General features: G+C 37.6%; 1 protein-coding gene across 1 annotated transcript; it reads right to left on the bottom strand.

Moving 5' to 3' along the window:
* Positions 1-8,713: 8,713 nt before the first annotated feature.
* Positions 8,714-14,438, bottom strand: LOC104604993 (putative zinc finger protein CONSTANS-LIKE 11). Its single transcript, XM_088896556.1, has 5 exons — positions 13,189-14,438; positions 12,733-12,969; positions 11,203-11,552; positions 9,312-10,366; positions 8,714-9,227 (listed from the first exon to the last, which is right to left on the bottom strand). Exons 1-4 carry the CDS (start codon positions 13,798-13,800, stop codon positions 10,243-10,245), a joined length of 1,323 nt encoding a protein of 440 aa, XP_088752682.1. The 5' UTR covers positions 13,801-14,438; the 3' UTR covers positions 8,714-9,227; positions 9,312-10,242.
* Positions 14,439-24,937: the final 10,499 nt, after the last annotated feature.

Genomic DNA, 24,937 nt, shown 5'->3' with positions numbered 1-24,937 from the left:
GATTTCCACTACAGAATTATAAACATTCAAAATGTCAATAACCCACACTCTATGCACCAAAGCTTGTCTGTGAATTGGCATCTGAGTTGGCACCTACCCCAATTGTACTTTGGTCCTACAAATTTTGACCCTAGGCTGAACCGTCATTCTCCCTTTTTTTTTAATGTCATGTCAGCATACTATTGCTAACAAGAGAATAAAAAAAGGAAAACACCAAAAGGACCATACATTTCCCAATTTCCAAGGCATGGTATGAGAAAATGTTTTTCAGAAAAATGGTTAACCAAACAATAGACATTTTCCCAAAAAATGGATTTCTAATGTGGTGCTAATGTGGTTAGGGGTGTCAACGGTATTCAAAAATCCGATTTCGATTTCGATATTCGACATAATTGAATCGAAATCGGATATGACCTTATTCGATTCGATAAATATCCAAATTCGATCGATTATTTAATTCTTATATATAATATAAAATATTTTATATAATTTATATATATATATAATAATTATTAAGTTATATAAATAATTTATATATTTATATACTTTATATCAACAAAATATTTATTTTATATATTTATTAATTATCTAAAATGGTTAATTAATCGAATCGAATATTTGAATACTTAATTGGATTCGAATTCGGATATTAATTTTTAATATCCATCAGATATCAAATCAAATTTAGATATCGCCTCATCCGATTCGAATTCGATCCGTTTACATCCCTAAATGTGGTGTTGTTTTCTAAAGAAATGGCATTGATGCCAAACATCTACTAGTCCCCTAAACTTTTGAATTTTAGCACTTTGCCTCCATTAAGCAACATTTATAATTAAGATAAATTTATAAAATTGTCCATTTGAGATTTAGATTCCATTTGGTTTGGCGGAATAGGAGTATGGAATGGAATAGAATTGGAATAGACTATTCCCATTTGAGATTTAGACAAAATTGACCCTTTTAATAATGAAATTTTATGGTTAAAATGGTCAATATCTTATTTACCTAAGAAATAAAAGAACAAGGATGAATGCACTTACCTAGGTAAATGTTTCCAATGAAATACTTATCTAGTTAAATATAGTTAAATGCATTTATCCAAATAAGTTACTTACCAAGAAGTGAACAAGGCCTGATTATCAAATCTCTTATGGACAATTTAATCATTTTAGTTTTATGTCAACCTTCTAAACAAATTAGGAAGTAAAGTGTTGAAATCCAAAAATTTAGAGGACCAAATGGGCAAGGGACAAAATCATGCACACACAAGCGGGGCAATTTATCATGAATGAACACAACATTGTTCATTCATATCAAGGACTTGTTGGAGTGGTGGCTGTACGGACAAAATTCTAAAGTACGTTTACCTCGCAAAAGTCTTTGCAATCTTGAGAAGCGTTTGGGATGCAAGAAATGATATTATCTTCAATGGAAAACCAAATCCTTTAACAATCTTACGGAAGGTTGGTAACTACTATACTTTTAAAGTATCTAAGCCCCAATGCTCCACCTCATCCTTACCCAAATATTGAATGGGACCTGCAAGATGTCCTACTCACAGAGCTCCCGATCATCATGGTGAACAGATCATGGAACACTATCACACACAGTGCATCTATTGGACTCTTTATGTTCTCACAGGGATCTCCTCTTCTTCTTGCAGAATGACAATCTTGCATGACAGGATCATCATCAACAGTTGAACTCTGAACAATTATAAGAGGTCTGCATAATCTTTTTTGTATGGGCTACAAAAGTGGTTTTCTACTATTAGATGCTAAGAATGTACTGTTGAAATTAAAAGAAACTAATAAAAACATCACATGGGAAGTTCAAGTGTTATATGATTACATCTTTGACTTGTTATCATTTTTTGTTGATGTAAAGCTATTATATGTAAATAGGAGGGTGGTTAAGCCCCCCCCATGAACTTGCAAAACAGGCTAGGCTTAAAAACTTAGCAGGTCCAACCCCCCATGTCCTTACATGCATGCTTTTTGAAAAGCTGTAAAATGGGGCTCTTAATGTACCCGTGATGGAACGCTATACATATGCAACACTAGCACATTTTCTCATGAAAAAGTTGTCTAACCCACTATATATAACATTGCCTCCAACCAATCCAAACATGAAATTGAAGGGGTCTTTTGTCACAAAACAAAGTTTAGGAATCCGATTCAGTCTTCATAAAATATGTCCTTCCTCGCAACACTTGCAGTTATGAAAACATCTCCCCATAAATAAATAAAAAAAAAGGTATAAAGATGTCCAAAATGCTCCGCTGTAAGTGTTATGGGGACGATGTAAGGACAAATTTTGCGTGTACTGAATCGAGTCTCAAAGTTCGGGGCTACGTGTCATCACCCCTAAATACATGTGACAGTTTATGATTTATCCAAAATCCCAAATTATTAATTGAGTGGCACTTGCAAAAAGAAAGAAAGAGAAATTAGTAGAATGGCAAGAGATTTAAAGCAAATCTGGGCATTAGTAAAGAAATTATATTGTCAATTATAGCCAATGTTGATAGACTCAAGCCGAAAGGAGGGTTGGACCATTTGACCAAGGATTTGCAGCCAAATCGGTTTTAACATCTATGGCTTTGGGTCAGGCCCATCCTTCGTCAACATCCAGAGCTCATTGGTGAGTCAAAAAGAGAAGTCCTATGCTTCTCCAACCTATTGTCACAATGGGTGGAAACCTGTCAGTAGTGGTGTCAACCCAATCTGATGAATATTTTGAACCATTTTAGATCAGTCGAATTAAATGTTTGAACCGTTCAATCTGTTCAAAATGGTTTTAACTTAGATTCATTCCAATCTAAATCTAGTCCATGACAATTGTATTCTTATCTTCTATTAATGAATGGGATGTTAATTCAGTCCAACCCAATCCAATATAAATCCATTACAGATGGGTCAGGTCTAATCCAATCAATAAATACTTTGGACCATTAAATTTAGGCTGATCCAATTCAATATGTTTTATTGGTCTGTCCAATCCATCTAAATTGATTTTGATTTTGATAAGATCCAACCAAAACTGGTTCATTGATACCCCTATCTGTTAGGCACTTAGATCCATAATCCACCACAAAATCTACTCAAAGGCTATTACTCATGTCCCATGCTTCCCTAACCAGTTGTGAAGGTGAAACTATCCAAATTATACGAAGAACCAACTCAAAATTATGTGTTATACAGCCAATGACTGAATATAAGGCTAAGAATGGATCATAACGGATTCTGATAAATTCCTATCTAAATTCGGTTCAATACCTGGCAAGATATGCAAAAAATGGATTAGATAATCCAGTTCAATCAAAATATCGAGGCCAAATCAGCCCTCCATAACGTCCCACAGTACATCCCTGTCATGTATTAGGAATATTTTCCGATGATGACATTATCATTTCTAGGATTATTATAAATTTTCTATAAACCAACATAAATATAAACTAAATCTTTATAAACCAGCATAAATTTTATAAATTAAATATAAATAAAAAATATATGCTATAAAGTAGGTCTAGGTCATGAGTCACGAGGTAGACCTCGGAGCCTGTCATACACGTATGAACTGATAGTTTCTTGAAATAAACGCTATATTTCAATAAATTATATTTTTGTTGAACAAGTGAACAACCTATTGATAATCCTGCAGCTTCATTGAAAACAAATATCAATAATAACAGCATAATTGTAAATTTGCTGTATAGGCTCAGTTTGGAAAGAGTATAAATACAAATATCTATAGTATAAATATATACAAACTAATATAAAATACAAGATTTTGCACTCTATTCATTCAGTCCTTCCAAACTGAGCCTAAGTGAATAAAGATGAACTATTCTTCTTTTTTGGTAAAGCATTGGTTTATGATGTAACACGATTTGGCAACTCTCACATGTCTAATGATTCGAACGTCGATTCAGATACTTGCACGTCGATAGGTAAGCTGTATTAGGTCAAACTGAACTGTTTTGCAAGAGAATTAGAGTTACAGTGCTTGGGTTGTTTTTACCCTGGGTGGACACTCCAATGCTTAAGTCAGCGAATTGTGTTGAGAATTCTTAAGAAATAAGAGAATGCAAGAATTTGATCGCGCGTACCTTCTCAGGTGAAAATAAGTGCTTTATATAGACATGAGTGACCTGAGACCTCTTGCAACGGGTCTCAAGTTCTTACAGAGTTGTTTTCGTTAACTCGGGAGAGTAATTACGTCGGTTACATAATCTGCGTAGGGGTTGTGGTTCGCCTGATTAACTTTGATGCGTGTGATGTGGTAGGTCGTCTTAACGGTCGACTCATTAATGCTATAAAGATCTCGGATTGACAACAGATCTCTGTAACAAATCAACAAGCTCGCCTTGTAAGTTGCCAATAGCACTTCTCTTAACTCGGCCGATAGGTCACTACTTGCTGGGAGACCTATTAGCCCAGCCTGCGTGAAGTGCTACAAGCCGATTTGTCGAGGTGATCCGCTTACTTAATGCTAAGGTATCACTTGAAAGCCACATGTCATGATGTAATTTGAAACACCAAATTACCCTTCATCAGCTTACATTATTTTTTTACTATTTTCCTTTATAAGCACATTTTGGTTTTCTTGACCACTTAAAAATGGACTGTTTTTCCGAGATGGAACTTGAATAGAGAGAAAGTAGGAGTTAATGAACCCGGATCTCCAACAAATAAAAATTTGTGAATATGTCCCTCTGCATTTATGTTATATTTATGAGGAGGATTTCATGCTTTAATAATTTTCTTGTTTTAATAGTGCTGCACAATTATTGCTTGCAAGGGAATCTCGTTGTAGGGTCAGAGATCAGGGCCCCATGTAGGATGAAATTTCGTTATCCGTCAAAGAAGAAAAAAAAAAAAAAAAAAATTGCAAGCCAAACTTTTCTCTCAAAATCAACAAACAAATTTCATTCATATTGCACCGCCCCACCTGCTTCGTTAAAGATTCGAGGCGCAATAGGGTTTTGGTCACAAGTGAAACGTGATATGAATGATAAATTCAAACAGGGGTTAAAATAGTAAATTGCCAAAAACTGCCTCTCTCTCAACTTTTGATAGCAAATCCGTGACGGGGTTTCTAAAGGTTTTGAAAAGTTAGGGTGAGTTTTAAGAGAAATGAGATAATAACCATTTTAAGGCTATGTTCGGTAGTGCTTAAAAATAAGTGATTATTTGGGTGGAGAATATATTTTTAAGCACTTATTAGTATTTGAGAAATAAGTCTGAAATAATTGTTTATTTTAAAAATAAAAGTATTTTTTAAATTTAAAATTTTAGTTTTTTTAAGTGCTCATACAATAAGCATTTATTTAATTTTTTTCTTCTATAATTGTTGCCAATTAACTTTTACACTTTTTTACAAAGGCACTTTTATAAAATTCCTTTTGTGAAAGTAAAGTATTTTTACAAAAGCACTTTTATGAAAGCACTTTATGAAAGGACTTTTATGAAAGTACTTTTATAAAAGTACTTTTACGAAAGTATTTTTATGAAAGTATTTTTGTAAAAGTACTTTTACATAAAAGTACTTTTATAAAAGTATTTTTACATAAAAGCACTTTTATATAAATACTTTATGAAAGTACTTTTATAAAAGCACTTTTATAGAAGTATTTTTATGAAAACACTTTTATAAAAGTACTTTTATTAAATCACTTTTATGAAAGTACTTTAATAAAAGTACTTTTATACGAAAGCACTTTTACGAAAGAACTACAAAAGTACTTTTATGAAAGTATTTTTATTAAAACACTTTTATGAAAGTACTTTTATATGAAAGTACTTTTATGAAAGCACTTTTACGAAAGAACTACAAAAGCACTTTTATGAAAGTACTTTTGCAAAAGCACCTTTGTAGTACTCTTATGGAAGTACTTTTACGAAGCACTTTTATAGAAGTGATTTTATAAAAGCACTTTTACAAAAGCACTTTTATAAAAGTATTTTACAGAAATACTCTTATCAAGATAGTTCTATGAAAGCACTTTTATAAAAGTACTTTTATTCATTCACTTTGGATTAGATATTTTGAAAATTTGAAAGAAAATGAATGACAAAAGAGTCACAATTGCTTATTTAAATGCTTATTGGTGAAAAAGACCACCAAAACCCAATATAAAATAAGAGCTTATTTTTTTAAAATAAGCACTTGAAAAAGTTGAGTGCCAAATGCAAATAAGTGCTTATTCAAATAAACACTTATTCAATAAGCACATATTTCTAACATAAGCACTCCCAAACATGGCCTAAAAATGACCATATAGAAAAGAGAAGTTGTGGAAGAAAATATGTTGTATGTTGATGATGTTGTAAAGCAATTCAATGCAATACTTCTTAAGCCTTCCTTTAAAACATTAAACAATTAAAGATGATGTTGTAAAGCTAACAAACCCAGGAACAAGAAAATGAATGACAAATAGAGAAAGGGGAATAAAACGATAAAACTTAAAACGGAGCAACACAAAGAACAGATATAGATTTACATGGTTCAGCTTATAGCTTACATCCAAAGTCATTAGAGGAGAAAAAAACCCACTAAACAATGGAGATTACAATTACTATTCACAACCTTCTCACCAAGTCCTTGCTCCCAATTAGTGGTGGCAATTGGGCGGGTTGGGTTGGGTTTGGTTTGGGTTGAGTTTCAATCTAATCCATTTAACCCGCCAATCGTTAATGACCCAATTATGTAAAATTAAATGGGTTGAGTTCAACCCAAACCCGTTTTATCCCAATCCAATCCGCTCAAACCCATTAATCTTATATTTATGTACTTAAAACCAAAAACTAACTCTATTCTAATAAATAAGTTGGTCATAACTTAGTGATGGTAGTAGTTTTTATTTACACAAGTGGTGAAGGTTCAAATCACATTACATGCATTATTTTTACATAAGCAGCAAAGCCATTTAACTATGTTCGAGCTTCGGATTTGACGAACCACTTAGTTTCAAACCGGTTAGACCGACTTGAACTATCTAATTGGATTGTCTTTGAGATAATCACATCAAGAGTGGTTGAACCGTTTAGATCTGGACCCGTCTGATCAGACCAGGTCCCGACCGAACCGGTTCGGACCGGTCGGACCATACCCGAACAAACCATATTCAGTCCGGTCGGGACCACACCCGACCGGTCCAGTTCAGCTCGGTTGGGCCAGACTCTGACTGGACCGGTTCACTTTGGTCGGACTGGACCAAACCGGATTTGGGCCTGTCCCAGGCCAGAGGCTCCAAAAGGATATAGGTCAGCTAGCATTGTTGACCCAGGCCGGATTTGGGTCGGATTGTATGGATACAAGCCGAACCGATGATCCAAACCAGGCAAAGCAAGTGGGGTGGTTTAGGGTATGGACTTCACCCGGTCCGACCCGCTTTGGATTTGGGTCGACCTGGATCAGCTTGTGTCGGGTTGGGCTAGGTAGTGTGAATAATGGTTGGATTGGATGACCAAAACCGGGGAAAGCAAAAGATACCGAGCCATCCCGTTTGAGGTCTATTTCAAATTTGAGTTGACTCGGATCGGTATATGTTAGATTGGGTCAGACTGCGTTGAACTGAACCAGACTTGGGTGAAATTGATTTGAATTTATGTTGGGTGAAGTGTTTTGATTCAAAACAAAACTAAATTTAGTAAACAATTAATAGAAAATTAATACATTAATTATAAATTATTTAATTCAAATGAAGAAAATAAAAAAAATGACTAAGAAATTGATACTTATGTTTGTAAATGAGTGGGTTGGGTAATGGATTGATCACACAACCCACTAAGTAAATGGGCGGGTTAGATTCATGGGTGGGTTGGGCGGCTTAACGGGTTGAATGAAAAATTGCCACCCATATGTTGCGATTCCAGGCTACAGTGAGTATAGAGTCCTGCGAGTCCGGACAGCCTGCAAGTCTTGCGATTCTCACCTATTTGTGATTTTGGATAACATGAAAGTCCCAAGTGCAACTGAATCAACTAATTATGATTCCCTTAACACTGAGAATCACCATGGGGCGAAGGGTGTTCAGCGGTAGGCCGCGAGATTTGTTTCCACCATGGTTTTCAAAACCGGATCAGACCGGTTGGTCGGACCGGAAAAATCGAGAATTGGTCTGTTTTTTTCTAAAACCGCTTTTTCCCCCAAAATCGTTGATTTTGGTCAGCAATCCGTTGAATCAGTTGGTTAATTGTTTAAATGGTTTTGACCATTTTCTAATTTTTTAAAATTTATAATTTTTTTGTCAGAACGGGCCAGCCATTCGAGTCGAATGATCGAACAGTTCAAACCAGTAACCAGACCCCTGACCGATTCAGTCATCGATTTGTTTTTAAAAAACCTTGGTTTCCACCACAAATCATTATGAAAATTTGCCAAGGTTACTCTGGAATGAGGTCGAAGAGCAAATTCACAGTTGGAATATAAGGCACCAACAAAACACACCAGCTAGGAGCAAAGCTAAACTTCATTACCTCCATAGAGCCTAAATTTTAGTCATATACATGCTTTACTTATTTTTCTTGTTTTAATTGCAGTCACAATCCCTTACGTGGAAAATTTCTTACAACCCCTTGAACCAACCTGAGATCTCCTTCATCATTTATTACTTCAAAAAAATATCAATATTCATTCTGATCATCAAAATAGTGTCAATTCCAAGGAATTCCAATTAAATTAAGAATAAAGAAGAAGAGGAAGAACCAGACACCGGAATTTCCCAATTGACTTTAATTAGCCCAGTTTATCTGAAAAGTGAAAGTTTGAGATTATCCCAGGTGTGCGGCCTGTGCCCCTTACTAAAAATCATAAACCAGTAAGAGAAATTTCTTTTGTATACCATAAGAAAATCTCCTTTCAACTCAGGTGCAACAAAATCCCCTCACTAAAAATCATAAGCTCTTCTTTTTCTAGGCAAATAAGAAAATCTCCTTTTAATTGGACATTCATGCCAATAATTAATTTCTATTAGAAAATATTCATTCATTCATTCATTCGTTCTAGCATCGGTTCATTTTTCCCAACCATACCATCTTCAGCATTTGGAGATGTGCAGAAGAATGGATGAAGAGAGAAAACAGAGTGGCTCTGATGACATCCCCATGGTATTAGCCTCACGACACGCCCTTGGCATTTCATGAACTCTGTAGCTCACAAGCTTCATTATACTGTCAAGCAGATGACACCTTCCTACGTTTACGTTGTCCTCCATTATACTGTAACAAACAGACACATGAGTTGACGTCTTGGCATTTAGACATATTAAATGCTTTCTTTTGAGACTCATAACAAAATCTTACAGATTGGAGCTTCACTTGAACTGGTGCTTCTCACCAACGCGATTTGGATAAAGAGAAGTTAACGTAATTCAGACGTTACAGTGACGAACTCAAGAGCAAGGAAGAAGAAGCCTCTTCTGCATCTTTAAGTGTTTCTTATGGTATTTTTGAATTCTGTTACGTTGTCTATGCTCTATGAAATGCCCGAGGAAGCAATAAAATCTGCAATTAGAGAAAAAAAGTTGAACTTTCATTTTGAACTTTCAATCGTCATTTTCTTTAATTTGCACACAGTGGAACTCTCTCAAACTTTCCAGAAGTGTGTGACAACAATTACCACTGCAACTGCATTATATTCTACTCAAAGGCAGTAACAGTTAGATATCTGAAAACAGAACTAAATAAATAATTTGAACATTCTTTTCCTGTTTCCTTTACCATCTCTCCCTAAATATGGGACAGAAATCTGCCAAAGCACAGAACATAGCATCCTTTTGTAATTGTTTAAGCTGGTAGTACCACATTCCAAGTGTTATATATTAGATTAAGGCTCCATTGCAAATCCAAACCAGATGCAAAATTTGCACACGGTTCAGATGCACATGCATTTGTTTGTAACTATGATTTGAACCTCTTCCTGATCCAAAGTTTGCACTTCTCGTCTCAATTGTGTTCAGTGGAAATGCAAAATTTACTTTAAGAAAGTCAAGAATCATCTTCCATTTTCCTTTGGCTTTTCCTTCACATTTTGTAATGCTTTTCTTTTACCCTAATGATCCAAGAATATTGAGTAGATCATACTGCATCAACTTTTTCACATGCTTTACAAGGAAGCTATCCAAATACAGGAAAACAATGTATTGAATTCTTTCACTCTTTGCAGTGGGATCATTTGATACCTCAACAAGCAAGATCAATTTATGTGATGAAGGAAAATATGCCAGTAATCTCATCATTTTCTTTCTACCAAAGGATCATAGTCATAAGCTTCACCAGCCTTCACAAATCTTCCTTTCACACGTTTTCTGGTATCTGCTCTAGCTTTACGAGAAGCATATCTTATTTGCTTCCCAAATCTGAGAATCACGTACATGTAACACAGATTAGGAGCTTATAGCAAGCAAATGGCTACTAAATGAAGCATTATAATATTGATAAAGCAGCAGAAAGGAAACACAGAAATGAAACTAAATTGTATAATGGCAGACATATCCTAAACTAATATTGTTTTCCAGATTTAATGAAATATTCCTGTCTTCTATTTTCTATTTTATCGACCAAGTTTGTTTCTCAATCAAAGCCACATGCATACTGCAAGAGAATTAAAAAATAATAATTGTCCAATCATATTATCAGGATATATATAATAGCATCAGTAGTAACTAAAAGACAATGCCACTATAACATCTCAGCAATCAGTATTATTTTGCATACAAACAACATCAACCAACTCTACAAGTCATTGGCCTTCAACAAAAGAAAAAAAAAAAAAAAAACTCTCCAAGTCATTGACCTCTTATTAATTGTTTATTGATGAAACATGTGAACATATTTCTGTAACCCTTACATAGATAAAAGAGAAATCAACATGCAGATGACTAAGTTTTTCTTCATGATGAAACTTATGGGTATTCTATAGTTTCTAAACATATCTGCTTTTGTGATCTTGACATATTTCAAATATTGGACTCTTAGACAAAACAGTTCCAGAATTATTTCTAAAATTGATAAATAGATTACCTATACAATCCAAACAGAAGCCAGGAACAGAACAGTCTAATAATTAAAATGGCAGTTAGAAAATTTTCTGCAACTTATGGAAAATAAGTCATCTAATAAGATATGAAAATCATTCTAAACAGTCATCAAATCGTAATCATGTATTTTATTGACACTGAGTTGAGGAACATACATTCGTGTTTTCTTTTTCTCATTGTATCTCATCTTTGCTTTGTCTCTTGCTTGTGGGCAACTGGTATCCAAATTCGAATCCCATGGTGATTCACCGGTTAGAAACATTGGTGATACTCCACAGTCTTGATAATCAGAAACACTGCTTTCACCAGTGAGGTTGGAGAATGAAAGTGACAAACTTGAATTGACTTGTTGAGGGGGAAAACTTAGGTTGATGTTTTTGTTGTGATTAGGATTTAGAAAGACTCGATCTGTGGCACTATTTATACCCTGGACTGCAGTTGCTGATCCAGCACCATAAGAAGATTGAAGAGCAATGTAATCTGGTTGCCCTGACGATGACGATGCCTGATGCAAGTGAGAACAAAGGTGGTTGTCAGCCATGCAACTAATATATGGAGCCTTACTATTTTTAGCCTAATAAATGAAGGTCTCGGGTGTTTTGATGATGAAACAAAAACATCAGCAGATAGCATTCCTGATGCGTCAATGAACACACGAAGAAAAATAGAAATAGAAAATAAAAGAATGCCTCAAATGGATATACAAGGACTGAAGAAGCCTTTGTTCAGCATTTGGTTACATTATAATTTCATTTAAATTAGAGCTACATCTCTGTAAAAACTGGTGGATAATGTTCAGATAATAGGAAAAAAGCTCATTTCCACTACCATCAAACTGAGGAGAAAAAGAAAGAGTAGCATTGCTGGATTATGACCCTGTTTTGCTATAGCAATTAATCTAATAAAGACCTCATCAAATTTATTATGCAAGTGGACGATCATTTATTCATGAAAATCATAACCAAATATTACAAGGGAAGTAAGATGAGAAGATTATAATACCAATTAAAGGAACTAAGGAAGCAGGGGTACAATTCCCCATTTCCTCATGTGGCAAGTTAGCAGTAAGAATACGCAGAAATATCCATTACCTCACTGGGTACTTATCAAATCAATTGGTCTAACCACTACTGGATTCTCCACATCAATGCGAGAAGAGTTTGAGGATGGTGAAACTTGGTTCACATGGTTAAGTGCATATCCTATTCAAGTGCCCTGAATTCATTGTTTACAAATTTCAAAATAATGGGGGCATTCTTAATCTGGGATTAGCTACACCTGCATTCTACCAAACTAATGATAAAGTAGAGAAACTCTTCAACCACAGACCAAATCTATCTTAGATTGGCTAATATACACATTTAACTGTGAGTTGAACAAAAGAGAGAAAATATCTTGGGGAGATTGAGGAAAATATAAATTACATGGTTAAGTTGCAGGAAAAAGTGTTACAGGTTCAATGGTTCCTTTTTGTGATGAAGTTGTAGACAACTACAATTTAATTCCTTCTCCCCAGCATTATTTCAAAATTATGGAGATTCATCAAACATTGGGATCATCATTTTTATTGCACCAAACAAGAGATAATTGAACCAGAATTTTAATTATCATTGCGAAAAAGGAGAAGAAATACAAACTGATGGAAGATAGCAATATTTCTCCAGAAACGTGAGGTTGGAAAATACCTCCAAGACATTCTCACTGGGACAACTAGAGTCAGCAACAGAGAAATTTTTATCCATAAATAAGCAATCCATTCCAATATCCTCAAAGGAATGACTCGGTTGACTTTCTGAGCAACCAAATATTTCATCACTATTCTCAAAATTCAACTCAACACCATCCATGTTGAGACCTTCACAGAGATCACCACCATGACAGATTTCAAGATCCTTCAACGGAGAGCAGCCCTGCTGCACATCCTGGTAAGAAGAAAAAAAAAAGTAAGTTTTACATTCAACTCAATAAAATGGATCTAAATTTGTAAGGAACTGCTTTGATTTTGAATGTTAAGACTTAAGAGGCATTGAATACTTATTCTTGCATTATAAATACCACAGAAATGATGATACGAAGAAACGATTTTTCAAGTGATGAATTTGTCTTAAAATTTTAGAACAACTTGTAGAGACTAAACGTACATAAGAAACCGCCTTTGATAGTTTTAACTCCTCGGGGAAGAATGGCGGTTTATCTTCACAGTATGGCATAGAACTCACGCTATGTTGAATCACCGAAGATGGGCATGCCCAAGGATCAAAGGTAGTACAAGGTTCCAACTCATTCAACCTATTTGTCGTTGTCAACCCAGCCGAACTACTTCCATTATCTCTGGGTTCCCATGAATTACTAATGCAGTTCTCATTCATAGACATCAAACCAGGTGGTTCCAAACTTGCATTGACCTCCCTTGGTGGAGAGGAAGCATTACTGTTAGAAGGCCAAATCCTTGAGAGCTCTAATGCAGTAGGACTGCCCGAGTAGAATGTCACTGCCTGACGCCGATGCCCTGGCCCCGTGCAACCACACCCATTGGAGTCACAGCTCTGACAGAGATACATTTTATCTTCCAAGCACCCAATTACTGCAGGCTGCGAATTGCATTTATTGCATATCAGTGAACGGCAATGCCTCTGCGAGATGGCGTTCGCAGAGTGGACAAAACTATCACAGTTCAAGCAAAGACGGGTGATATCCGATCTGCAATAAACCACAGCCCTTGCCACTCCGCAGAAATCGCATACAGGATCCATTCTTGCTTCAAACCGAACAACTCTTAATTGAGGTTCACTTAATCACAACCTGTAGCACCGATTCATATTAATTAAATTAGCTAGACTAATCAAACAGCAAACTCCTAATCCTTTCCTGTCTTTAGAGAAAGAACACAACAATTGCACGCAAACTCGGCAGTGTAGACAAGTTCTACTAAACAAGAATGTCAAAAAGATTTGTTATTAACATCTTGCACAATCACCTTCAAAACTACACAATCTGACAACTACTCAGACTATTATAACAAATTGCAGCCATGCAGATTCAGCTGGAGTCGGAGGAGAAATAGGAGCATTTACCCAAAGCAAATCACCCCGTCTATATTGAGCTGAAGTCAGAGGAGAAAAAGGAGCATTTACCTATGGTCCCGCACAAGAAAAAAAGACTAATTCACCCCATGTGGGCTATACTTGGAGCTCCACGTCAGCTCTTTCTCCCTTCACCTTTCCTGCTTCCTCCTTAACTCTCTCTCTCTCTTCCTTCTCATTACGCCACATCATCAAGGCTCTCCTTCCTCCTATTAGTCTCCACTTCCCAATTACCTAAAAATCTTCCTAAATTCTCTCTTTCTTAAAATCTCTCCTAAATTTTCCTAAATTATCTCTCTCTCTCTCTTAAAGGCTCTTCTGGATCTTTTAAAATTTCTTTCTCTCTATTAAATCTCCTGAATCTTCCTTAAATATATCTCTCTAATTGACCCACGTTTTCTCCTAAAACACTCTCTTAATTACTTTTTATTCATTCACGTGGATCACATGGGTCAATTAGAAAGAGACAATGGGTGTTAAAATTAAGGGTAAATTAAAAAGACCCCCCTGTTTTATGGGGCCTGTGACAAAGACCCCCCTGTACTATGACCGTGAGACAAAGACCCCCTTCCGTTATCCTTCTGTCCAAAAAAGCCGTTGCAATGTTTTTTAATTCCCATATTACCATTATAATAACTATTCGGATAAGAAAAACACTATTCATCTTCTCCAACCTTCCCTTTGACGTGTATTGGTGGATTAATAACACTAAAAAATATGTAACTCAGCCATCAACAAAACGCACATAAAATGATCTTTCATCAACGTATAAAGTAACATAAAATGATCTTGTCACCATTGTCGAAGGAAAAGATCTATTTTTGCCATTGCTAGAGAAGAAGATCTACTTTCACCGTTGCCGGAAAAGAAGGCCTTTTTTCGTTGTCGCAGGGGGAGATTAAATCTATTAACCAATTGACTGCTTGTGCTTACTAGGCCTTCGCAAACTGCTTTCTTAAAATATACTCATCACTTTGTTGCAAACTCTCAGATTCTTGAGCCTCTTTCTCCCTCTCCCATGGCACCTTTTGCTTCTTCTTTGTAACACTCGAACAACAACAGCAAGAAGAAGCTCTGCAGAGGCATATAGCTCTTAATGGGGTTGATGCTCATGAGCAGGCACCAAAAGAGTGGAGGCGGGCTCTCAACCAGATGGGTTTCTCTCTTCTGCATTTTGAGCTTCTGTTTTGGAGTTTTGGTCGTTAATAGGTCATCTCTCTCTTGCTTGCTTTCTCCCTCTCTGCTATGCTTCTTGGATGAGTCGCACAACCTCTTTTGGCTCTGACTTTACAAGGAACAAAGTCTTGGAATTGCAAAAACTTTTCTAGGGCAGCCATCTCGGTTGAAGTTTTTAGCAAACTAAAATGGTGGACCAGCATAGGAGGGCGGTGACCAGCTTCTCCATTGGACGAAGATAAGAAGACACGCGAGAGTCCCGGTTTGAAAGGCATTATCTGAATCTATACCTGTACTAATCTGTATAGGAAGGCTCTTTCCTTTCTGGACTAGGAACTTTGTTTTAGAAAGTCATGGGGAGCAAGGAACTCCTCCACCGTATGTATATAAATACCATAAGGATCAATGGAACGGGCATGGTTTTGGAGCTTCCAATGTTTTCTTCATGGTATCAGAGCCATAACAAACGGGAGCGAGAGGTCTGTGTTCTAAGACCTGGAGATGAGTAGCGATAACGAAGTTGTTGAGAGCAACACCGCATTCCTTGGCTCCGGCAGAGTCCAGACTTTGCACTCCAGTTTCCAGTTCAGCACTTCATCTTCCTCATCATCTGTTCCAGACGACTCCAGAGCAAGAGCCAAGAGCAGACCCATCACTCCAGAGAGGTAGAGATTGAGAATCCTCCCAAGCAGAGTTCTTCGTCTGTCGCAGTCAGGCAGGCTGCACTCAGGCAGAGACGCAGAGTTCTTCTACAGTCTTCTTCCAACAGCGGCGGCAATATCTCCCGCCCCCGGCCATTCACTCTTCATCTCTCTCATTCTCTCTTTTCAATGAAATAAATCAGACGAGAACTGTTCATCGTCTTCCACCTCTCAACAGATGCGGTGAATCAACGGTGATTCCCTCTTTTCCGGCCTTTCTCTTCCATTTCATTATTCTCTGTGCTCCTCTCTCTTGCTCCTTGCTCCCTTGCTCTCATCGACCGAAATCGTGCAAAGTGAGAAAGTTACAATTCATCGTCTTCCTTCTTCGACGAAAACAGAGAGGCGGCAACTGAATAGCTCGAATCAGTTGCAGTAGCAAAGCATTCTTCCCTCTCACCTACCTAATCTTCTGGTATCAAAGATTGTCATGTTTCTTACTGTTTCTTCTCGATATTATTGCTGACAAGTCTTGTTGATCGGTCACCATGGCTGCCAATAACGACCGGAACGGTGAAAGCTCGAGTAAGTCTCTTGGGCTGTCTTCTCCTTACCGAGCATGGGGAGACAGACCCCACGGTACCTCGACTGGACGTGGAGTAGGACAAGGAAAAGGGGGTGGACGTGGCCGAGGTACGACAAAGGCTCATGCTGCTCAGTCATCAGGAGGGCGTGAGGAGGCTGCTAATACACCTTTGACTAACGGAGACCAGACCGGCCTGAGCGGGTTCAATGACGAGCAGTGGCAGACTCTTGTAAGCATGCTTAATGCTTACAAAACCAGGACCAATGAAAGACTCTCTGGTAAGAATTACTCCACTGAATGGGTTATTGACTCTGGGGCGTCACATCACATGATAGGGAATTTAAATGTGCTCGTCGACACCTATGATGTCGCACCTTGTCTTGTTAGGTTACCCAATGGTGCGCACACCGAGGCCGTGAAAGAAGGCATTGTTGAACTCGAAAATAATTTTAAATTGCTACATGTGTTATATGTCCCAAAACTCAATTGTAATTTATTGTCGATAGGTCGGTTACTTCGTGACACATATTGTATTATTACGTTTACTAAAAAGTTGTGTGTGATACAAGACTGCATCTCGAGAACTCTGATTGGTGTGGGTGAACAGCTTGATGGGGTCTATGTCTTCAAGGGTGTGGCGCCGGTTCTTGCCTGCAAGACAGATGGAATTGGATCATGCGATTTGTGGCATCGAAGATTGGGACACCCTTTTTATCAGACGGTTAGCTTAATTTTTAGTATTGGTAATAGTAGGAATAAAACCTGTGATGTTTGTTTGAAGGCGAAGCAAACTAGAGATGTCTTTATTCAAAGCATTAATAAGGCGACTAATTGTTTTGCATTAATTCATTGTGACCTATGGGGGGCTTATAGAGTACCTGCATCTTGTGGTGCTGCATACTTTTTGACAATTGTTGATGATTCTTCTCGAGTAGTTTGGATTTATTTGCTGGCTGAAAAGAGTGAAGTTGGTCGAACACTCAAGAATTTATGTGCAATGGTCGAATGACAATTTAATAAGAAAGTTAAGGTGGTAAGGAGTGATAATGGCACAAAGTTTAAATCCTTGAAATCATATTTTGATGAGTAGGGAATTTTGTTTCAATCTTCCTGTGTTGGAACACCACAACAAAATGGTCGTGTAGAGAGAAAACATCGTCATATTTTAAATGTGGCGAGAGCACTGAGGTTTTAAGCACATCTTCCGATTAGCTTCTGGGGAGAGTGTGTTTTGACCGCAGGGTACTTGATTAACTAGACACCTTCGACCCTTCTTGGTGGTAAAACACCTTACGAGATGCTGTTTGGACAAAGTCCTTCTTATAAACATCTTAGAGTTTTTGGTCGCTTGTGTTTTTCGCATACTCGGGACCGTGACAAATTTGCCGCTAGGAGTAGAAAATGTGTCTTTGTTGGGTATCCTTTTGGGAAAAAGGGATGGAAATTATATGATCTTGAGTTTGGTGATTACTTCATCTCACGAGACGTGGTGTTTAGTGAGGCCGAGTTTCCCTTTACCACTCCGGAACATCAACCCTCAGTAAACAATCCTCCCGTAGTCAAAGAAAATGTTGGGTTGCCTTGGGCCACTCCTCCTGACATGGTATCTGCGTCACCTCATATAGAAGTCAGGGGGAGCGACACGATCAATGAAGAAGGACATCAGAACACAGGTAATGATGAGGAGGCAGGTCCTCATATAGAAGTCAGGGGGAGTGGCTCGATCAATGAAGAAGGACATCAGAACACGGGTAATGATGAGAAGGTAAGTCCTCTTGATGAGACAAGGAGCCATGTAGCTTGCAAAAATAATGAAACTCCAACTGCTTCTCTGCCCACCACAGAGTTATTAGGCCGCAGATATCGAGAAAAGCAGCCCCCCAGCTATTTACAAGACTTTGTCACACACTTTGCTCGTCGTTTAGACCCCTCCGATGTTTCTCCCTCATCATCTCAGTCCTCAGGTACTCCTTATCCCATAACTAATTATGTGACGTATGATAATTTTTCTGTGAAACACAGACATTTCTTGGCAGCTGTTAGTGCAGGCCGAGAACCTACTCTTTTCTCTGAGGCAATGACTGATGCTCGATGGCGTGAGGCTATGTGCCAAGAGATACAGGCTTTGGAAGACAACGAGAAATGGACCTTGGAAGACCTCCCACCTAGAAAAAAGGCAATCAGGTGTAAATGGGTCTACAAAATCAAGTACAACTTTGATGGATCCATTGAAAGATTTAAAGCACGGTTGGTAGTCCTGAGTAACACTCAAGTTGAAGGTCCTGATTACAACGAGACCTTTGCCCCTGTGGCTAAAATGGTCATAGTTCGAACCTTCCTAGCAGTTGTTGCGGCCCAACAATGGGAATTGCATAAGATGGATGTCCACAATGCTTTTCTGCACGGTGATCTCCATGAGGAGGTCTATATGAAACCTCCTCTAGGTTTTTCGGCCTCTAGGACTGGAAAGGTATACAAACTTCAAAAATCTTTGTATGGTCTGCGGCAAGCCCCTCGGAACTGGTTCTCCAAGTTAGGTGCTGCCTTGAAAACCTTTGGGTTTGAACAGTCTGGTTCCGATTATTCCTTATTTACATATCGCAAGAATGGGCTTGTCTTGCACGTCCTGGTTTATGTTGATGACTTGATCATTGGTGGGAATAACCTGGAGTTCATACACAAATTTAAGCAGTATATGAACCGGTGTTTTCACATGAAGGACTTTGGCAAAGAAATATCCCCGATGATCTGCGAGTCACTTCGATGCCCAAAAATTGATATTATTACAGAAACTGGCTTATTGGGGTCCAAACCTGCTCCCTTTCCTATTACTCAGAATCATAAACTTGCCCTTGTTGACGAAGCACTCCTGGATGACCCTGAACGATATTGACATTTTGTGGGCCGGTTGATTTATTTAACCATTACGCGGCCGGAGCTTAGTTATTGCATCCATGTCCTGGCTCAATACATGCAGTATCCTCATGTTGATCATTGGGATGCGGCATTATGTGTGGTTCGTTATCTGAAAGGACATCCTAGTCAAGGAATATTTTTGCGCTCTAATAGTGATTTGCAATTATATGCCTATTGTGATTCCGACTAGGCGAGTTGTCCTCTAACTCGCCGCCCTCTTACTAGGTATTTTGTCATGTTAGGACATTCCCCTATCTCTTGGAAGACTAAAAAACAACATACTGTCTCCCGTTCCTCTGCCGAGGCGGAATACTAGTCAATGGCCACTACCAGTTGTGAGTTAAAGTGGCTAAAAGGTCTGCTATCGTCTTTGGGTATATCTCACCCTCAGCCTATACACTTGTTTTGTGACAATCAAGCTGCTCTACACATTGCCTCGAACCCTGTTTTCCATGAACGAACCAAACATATTGAAGTTGATTGTCATTTCATTCGCAATGAGCTCCAAGCCGACACTATTGCACCTGCCTATGTCCGTACCGGTGAACAACTTGCTGTCATTTTCACCAAGGCCCTCGAACAATAACAGTTTGATTCCTTCCTTCCCAAGTTGGGCATTCGCAATCCTCATGCACCACCTTGAGGGGGAGTATTGGACGAAGATGAGAAGACTCGCGAGAGTCCCGGCTTGAAAGTCTTTATCTGAATCTGTACCTATACTAATCTGTATAGGAAGGCTCTTTCCTTTTTGGACTAGGAACTTTGTTTTAGAAAGTCATGGGGAGTAAGGAACTCCTCCACCGTATGTATATAAATACCATAAGGATCAATGGAACGATCATGGTTTTGGAGCTTCCAATGTTTTCTTCATTATCACTAATCAATTAAGAAAACCAAATGATTAAATAAAATAGAAACAAAAAAGAACCCAAATGCAAACAATACCTAATTTCCACCATTGATATCTCTCTCAGTCTTTTTAGTCCCGTTAAATTCTCAGAAACAAGTGCAGAATCATCCCAGGAACCAATTGGAAAGCCTGGGATGTAACCTCGGTTGCCAGCATTACTGTTTCCAAAGCTACCATCATTAGAGCTACTTCCCCCAATACCTTCCTCAGCAATTTGAGGCATTGGCCCTGAGGAAGAGTGGGTCCTGGATGAGAAGCTTATCTAACCCTTCAACCTACCAGTCCCTGGAGTTGTTTCTCCATTACAACCATTCCCGGCTCGGAAATTCCCCATGCCCCTCATTACAAAAAAGCCTGCTTTTTGTTAGAAGTTTTTAGTACTTGTTCTCAAATAATTCTTTCAAAGTTCAAAAGAGAAATTTTTATGCAAAGCTTGGGCATGAGATATTATCAGAGCTATATAACTTAATTAGTGCAGAAATTAAAAGAAAATAAAGGTTTTCTATATATAACTCAATTTCTAAGATACTTAGAAATTGAGCAAATAATTAGTTTAAAGGTTTTCTCTATATAACTCAATTTCTTTCTGTTCAACTCTACTCGAATTCAATAAATAATTTGTTTAACAAAAAATAATGGGAGATTAATTCAGATAAGAAATTTTTTGTAGAATGCAATGTTAGACAGTGTATGCCCTTATCTCCAATCAACATGATGTGCATTATGACATTTATTGTAAATGAATAAAGTACATATTTGCTTCATATTATTGTGGTATATTTCTGTGTAATACCCTTAAACTGAATACATATAAGAATCGTGTTAGTTTAGAATCTTCACAGCCATTGGATAGAAATGGGGAGATTTGTCCTGCCAAGGTTGACATTGATGTACTACCAAGTTGGTTGGGGTGGCTTGTCTTAACTGTCAGGGTGAGACCTAAGGTACATGCAGTGTGGGTTTTCTTAAAACCCTGAACCAGACCAAAATTCCAGTATTGCCCTGGACCTTGGAGATAGATGGGCAAAACTGGAATGTTACAGTTGACCCCTAGACTCGATTATAATACTGCACTAGGTATCGGATTGGGTTGTCTTTGATATGCCAATCAGTGAGATCCTTAGAGGGGGTCAAAACCTGGGTATGTTGGGACAATCCGAGAATTCATCTGAGTGGATGATCAGAGTGATAGGATCAGCCCCTTTGTCGGACAAAGTGAATGATTAGGAAAATGCACTCTCTCTAATGGAAACCTAAACTACCGGCAGTGGATTTCAAATGTGTTTAAAATTTGGTTTTGCAAAATATATTTATATAGAAATATACTTATATATATATTATGGTTTCAAAGTGTTTGCAAAAGGTTCTAATTCCCGGGATCCATGTGAGTAGAGAGTGTAGCACTGTACCTTGCAGCCAAGGGAAAGGTCCTCTCTTGTCGAGTAGTGTTTGATCATTAAGGGCTGAAAGGTTAAGTATAAGACCATTGAGGGTTATACCTGATGGGTTAATCTTGCATTTGCCCATAGTCCTTGGGCCTTCATAAGATGGCTGGACCCAAGGACCATTTAGGGTAAATGTTGGGCCCATTAAGATCCCATGGTGATGGACTCAGGGGTTCACTGTATTCAGTAGTAAATTCGGCCAGGCCTTGTAACAAATGCTAGGTTGAACACATGTTGCTGATGTATAGATCAATGTTAGGGTCCCACGCCATACAAAGAGAGCCAAGCTAGCCAGCATTAAAAGGAAGTGAGCCTGAAAACTTAATGAGCCTAAAAGCCCATTTTGAATTGGGTTAATTGGATTAATTAAATAGGTGCAAATCTAGGTTTGGATCAGCATATAAGGATAAGAGGATAACTCTTATCCACTTAAAGAGTCCAGATCCAAATAAAGATTTGGATCAAGAAACTCCTAATTTGATTAGGAATAAGCTGATTTTGAACTGTAGATAAGATAAGGGATTATCCTTATCACTTAAAGAGTCTAGATCCAAATAAAGATTTGGATCAGAAGACTCCTAATCAGATTAAGATGTTGTCTCTTTAGGGTTATAAATAGAGAGCAGGGCGGACATGAAAAAGACACCCAAACACACAACACAGAGAGAAGACAACTCAGTTAGACTGATCTTGCCTTCAGTTTTTTTCTTCCTACTCTTGCTGCCCTACCCTGTTCGATCTCCAGTTCTTGGATCTTATCAAGATTTGATCTTGAAATTGTTTCTTGCTAGAAGCAACAATTTTGAAACTGTGCTCATTACCCCATTCGATTCTTACTAAAGAATCACAAGTTCTTGGTGAAGAGTTACCTGTTGATCTTGCCTCATCCTAAGGTGTGTCATCTTCAATGGAGAGAGGATTTGGTATACTCTTTGGGCGTGAACACCTATGTTGGGAGGAGCTTTTTGTGTGGATTCCGTATTAGGTATATTCCTCCCTAATCTTGGTTTCAGATTTGGTCCGATTTGGTTACAAGAACGAACCTTGAAAATGCAGTTTTCTAAATTGAGAATAGGATTCCTGGATGGGAGTAAAGAAATTTTTGAAATTTTGCCCAACCTTCCTACAGGGTTCAGCCATCCATATGATGGATCTCCCATCCCTTCACGCAAACCATAGCTTGATAATACAAAGGCATGCTAGATTGGAAAGTGATTAGTAGAGAAGAGATCCCAATATTTTGAGGGAGAAGAGCAAAGAGGGAGATGACCTATTAACAACCAGAACTCCAAAACAGAAGCTCAAAATGCAGAAGAGGGAGAAATGTGAAGGAACCTCAAAGGGAATTACCGCCGCTGTTGTTAGTGTATCGTAGGGTTGGGAAGATGAACAGTGCTTTTCTTGTTTGAATAGTTATTATAAGGGTAGTAAGGGGATTAAAAAATAATGTAACAACTTTTTTAGACAAAAGGCTAATGGAAGGGGTCTTTGTTTCAAAGTCATAGTACAAGGGGGTCTTTGTCGCAAAACAAAGTATAGGGGGTCTTTGTAATTTACCCTAAAATTAATAAGGGTTCAATATGATACCAATCACATTTTCATCTTTTCAATTGTATTTTTCTATAATGCATTTGAAAACTCAAATAAAGATGGTAATCTAACCCACCCTAGCTTGGGGCTCCGACTTGCCCCACCCTGATTAGGGCGATTTTTTTTTTTACCGGTGATTGGGTTCAACACAAGTTTCATGGAAACCCAAACTTTACTAACCAAGGACAAGGTGGGTAGTATTTGTCCAACAAACCCCAAACCGGCCCTAACCCCCCCCCCCCCTCCCCAATAAATAGTGTGCATGATATATTATTTTATATTATATTTTATATATTATAATATGACATCTATAATACATATTATTATAGTATTTTATAGGAAAAATTCCTAAACAGTACCCTAAACTTTGGGGGTTGTGTCAAGTCAGTCCCCAAACTTCAAAACATGTCTACAATACCTTGAACTTTCAAATTGTGTCTAATAGGTTCATACTATTAGTTGACCATCACTCAACACTATCATGTGACATCAGGTGTGCATTAAATAATTTCAAATGGCAAAATTACGCTTTATGATATTTTTCTAACCATTTTACCCATTTGGTCTGAGTGTTAAAAAGAAGGAAAGGGGAAGAAGGGTTATGAGTTCTCATAAAATAAGATAAAATATTAGAAAAATAAAAGAAAAATGGGAAAATTCTTGGTTTTTAATAGCACTAACGTTTTTTATCCTTAATATATATAATGCAACATGATATGGTTAGTTTATAGGATGTTGCATCATATCTTTCACAAGTATGTGAAACATATTTTTCATTGTTGAGTTACTCGTAGTATCTAAAACTAGTGCATCTTTGATAGTGCCATTACAAGGAAACCTTATTCTTGTTTCTACTTTATTTTCTCAATTGAAGGTTTTTTTTCTTTTTTGCATGGTTATTAGAGATACATTTGTTATGTACCTCAAAAAATGTAATATATTCTATTAAAATCAGGGAAGAACAACATTATTACTGGTGTAGCAAAGGCAATCCAGATACACTTCCAGAAGCACCCTCTTGCTATAGTGAATATTAAAGGCAGAGCCAAGGGAACCTCAATTCAGGAGGTGGTTTTTATGCTGGAGGTCTGTGCATACGAGTAGTGACATCTTGCATGGCTTCCTAATCCATCTCAATATAATATCCGAAATTGTGGTGGTTTACTCCTTATTTCTCTTTTTTGTAGCAAGCAACAGGTGCTATATTAGTCTCTCAAGAGCCCAACAAGGTCATTCTCTATAGAGGTTGGGGAAAGGATGACAAGCCTAGTGGTGCCAAGAAACACACTAGAAATTCACTTAAGACTTGGCCAGACAAAGAGGAAAGCACCCTAGGATTAGTTACTCCATAGCTCATGGTAGCAATCAGATTTGAATGTGGATTTCAGAGTAGCCAAGAAGAGGTAAACCTATAGACTTGGATTTCAGAGTATCCAACCATTCTTTTTTTTTGAATTTTTGTCTATATATATATATATGCGCAAGTTCAGATCTGATTTATTTCGGTTCAAGATTTGAACCTGGCTCTGATACCAATGAAGGG

Source organism: Nelumbo nucifera, chromosome 1, assembly GCF_055504915.1.
Source record: "Nelumbo nucifera cultivar China Antique chromosome 1, China Antique-T2T, whole genome shotgun sequence".
Taxonomy (NCBI): domain Eukaryota; kingdom Viridiplantae; phylum Streptophyta; class Magnoliopsida; order Proteales; family Nelumbonaceae; genus Nelumbo; species Nelumbo nucifera.
Note: the sequence above shows the minus strand (reverse complement) of the source record. Positions and strands in the feature narration are given on the sequence as shown.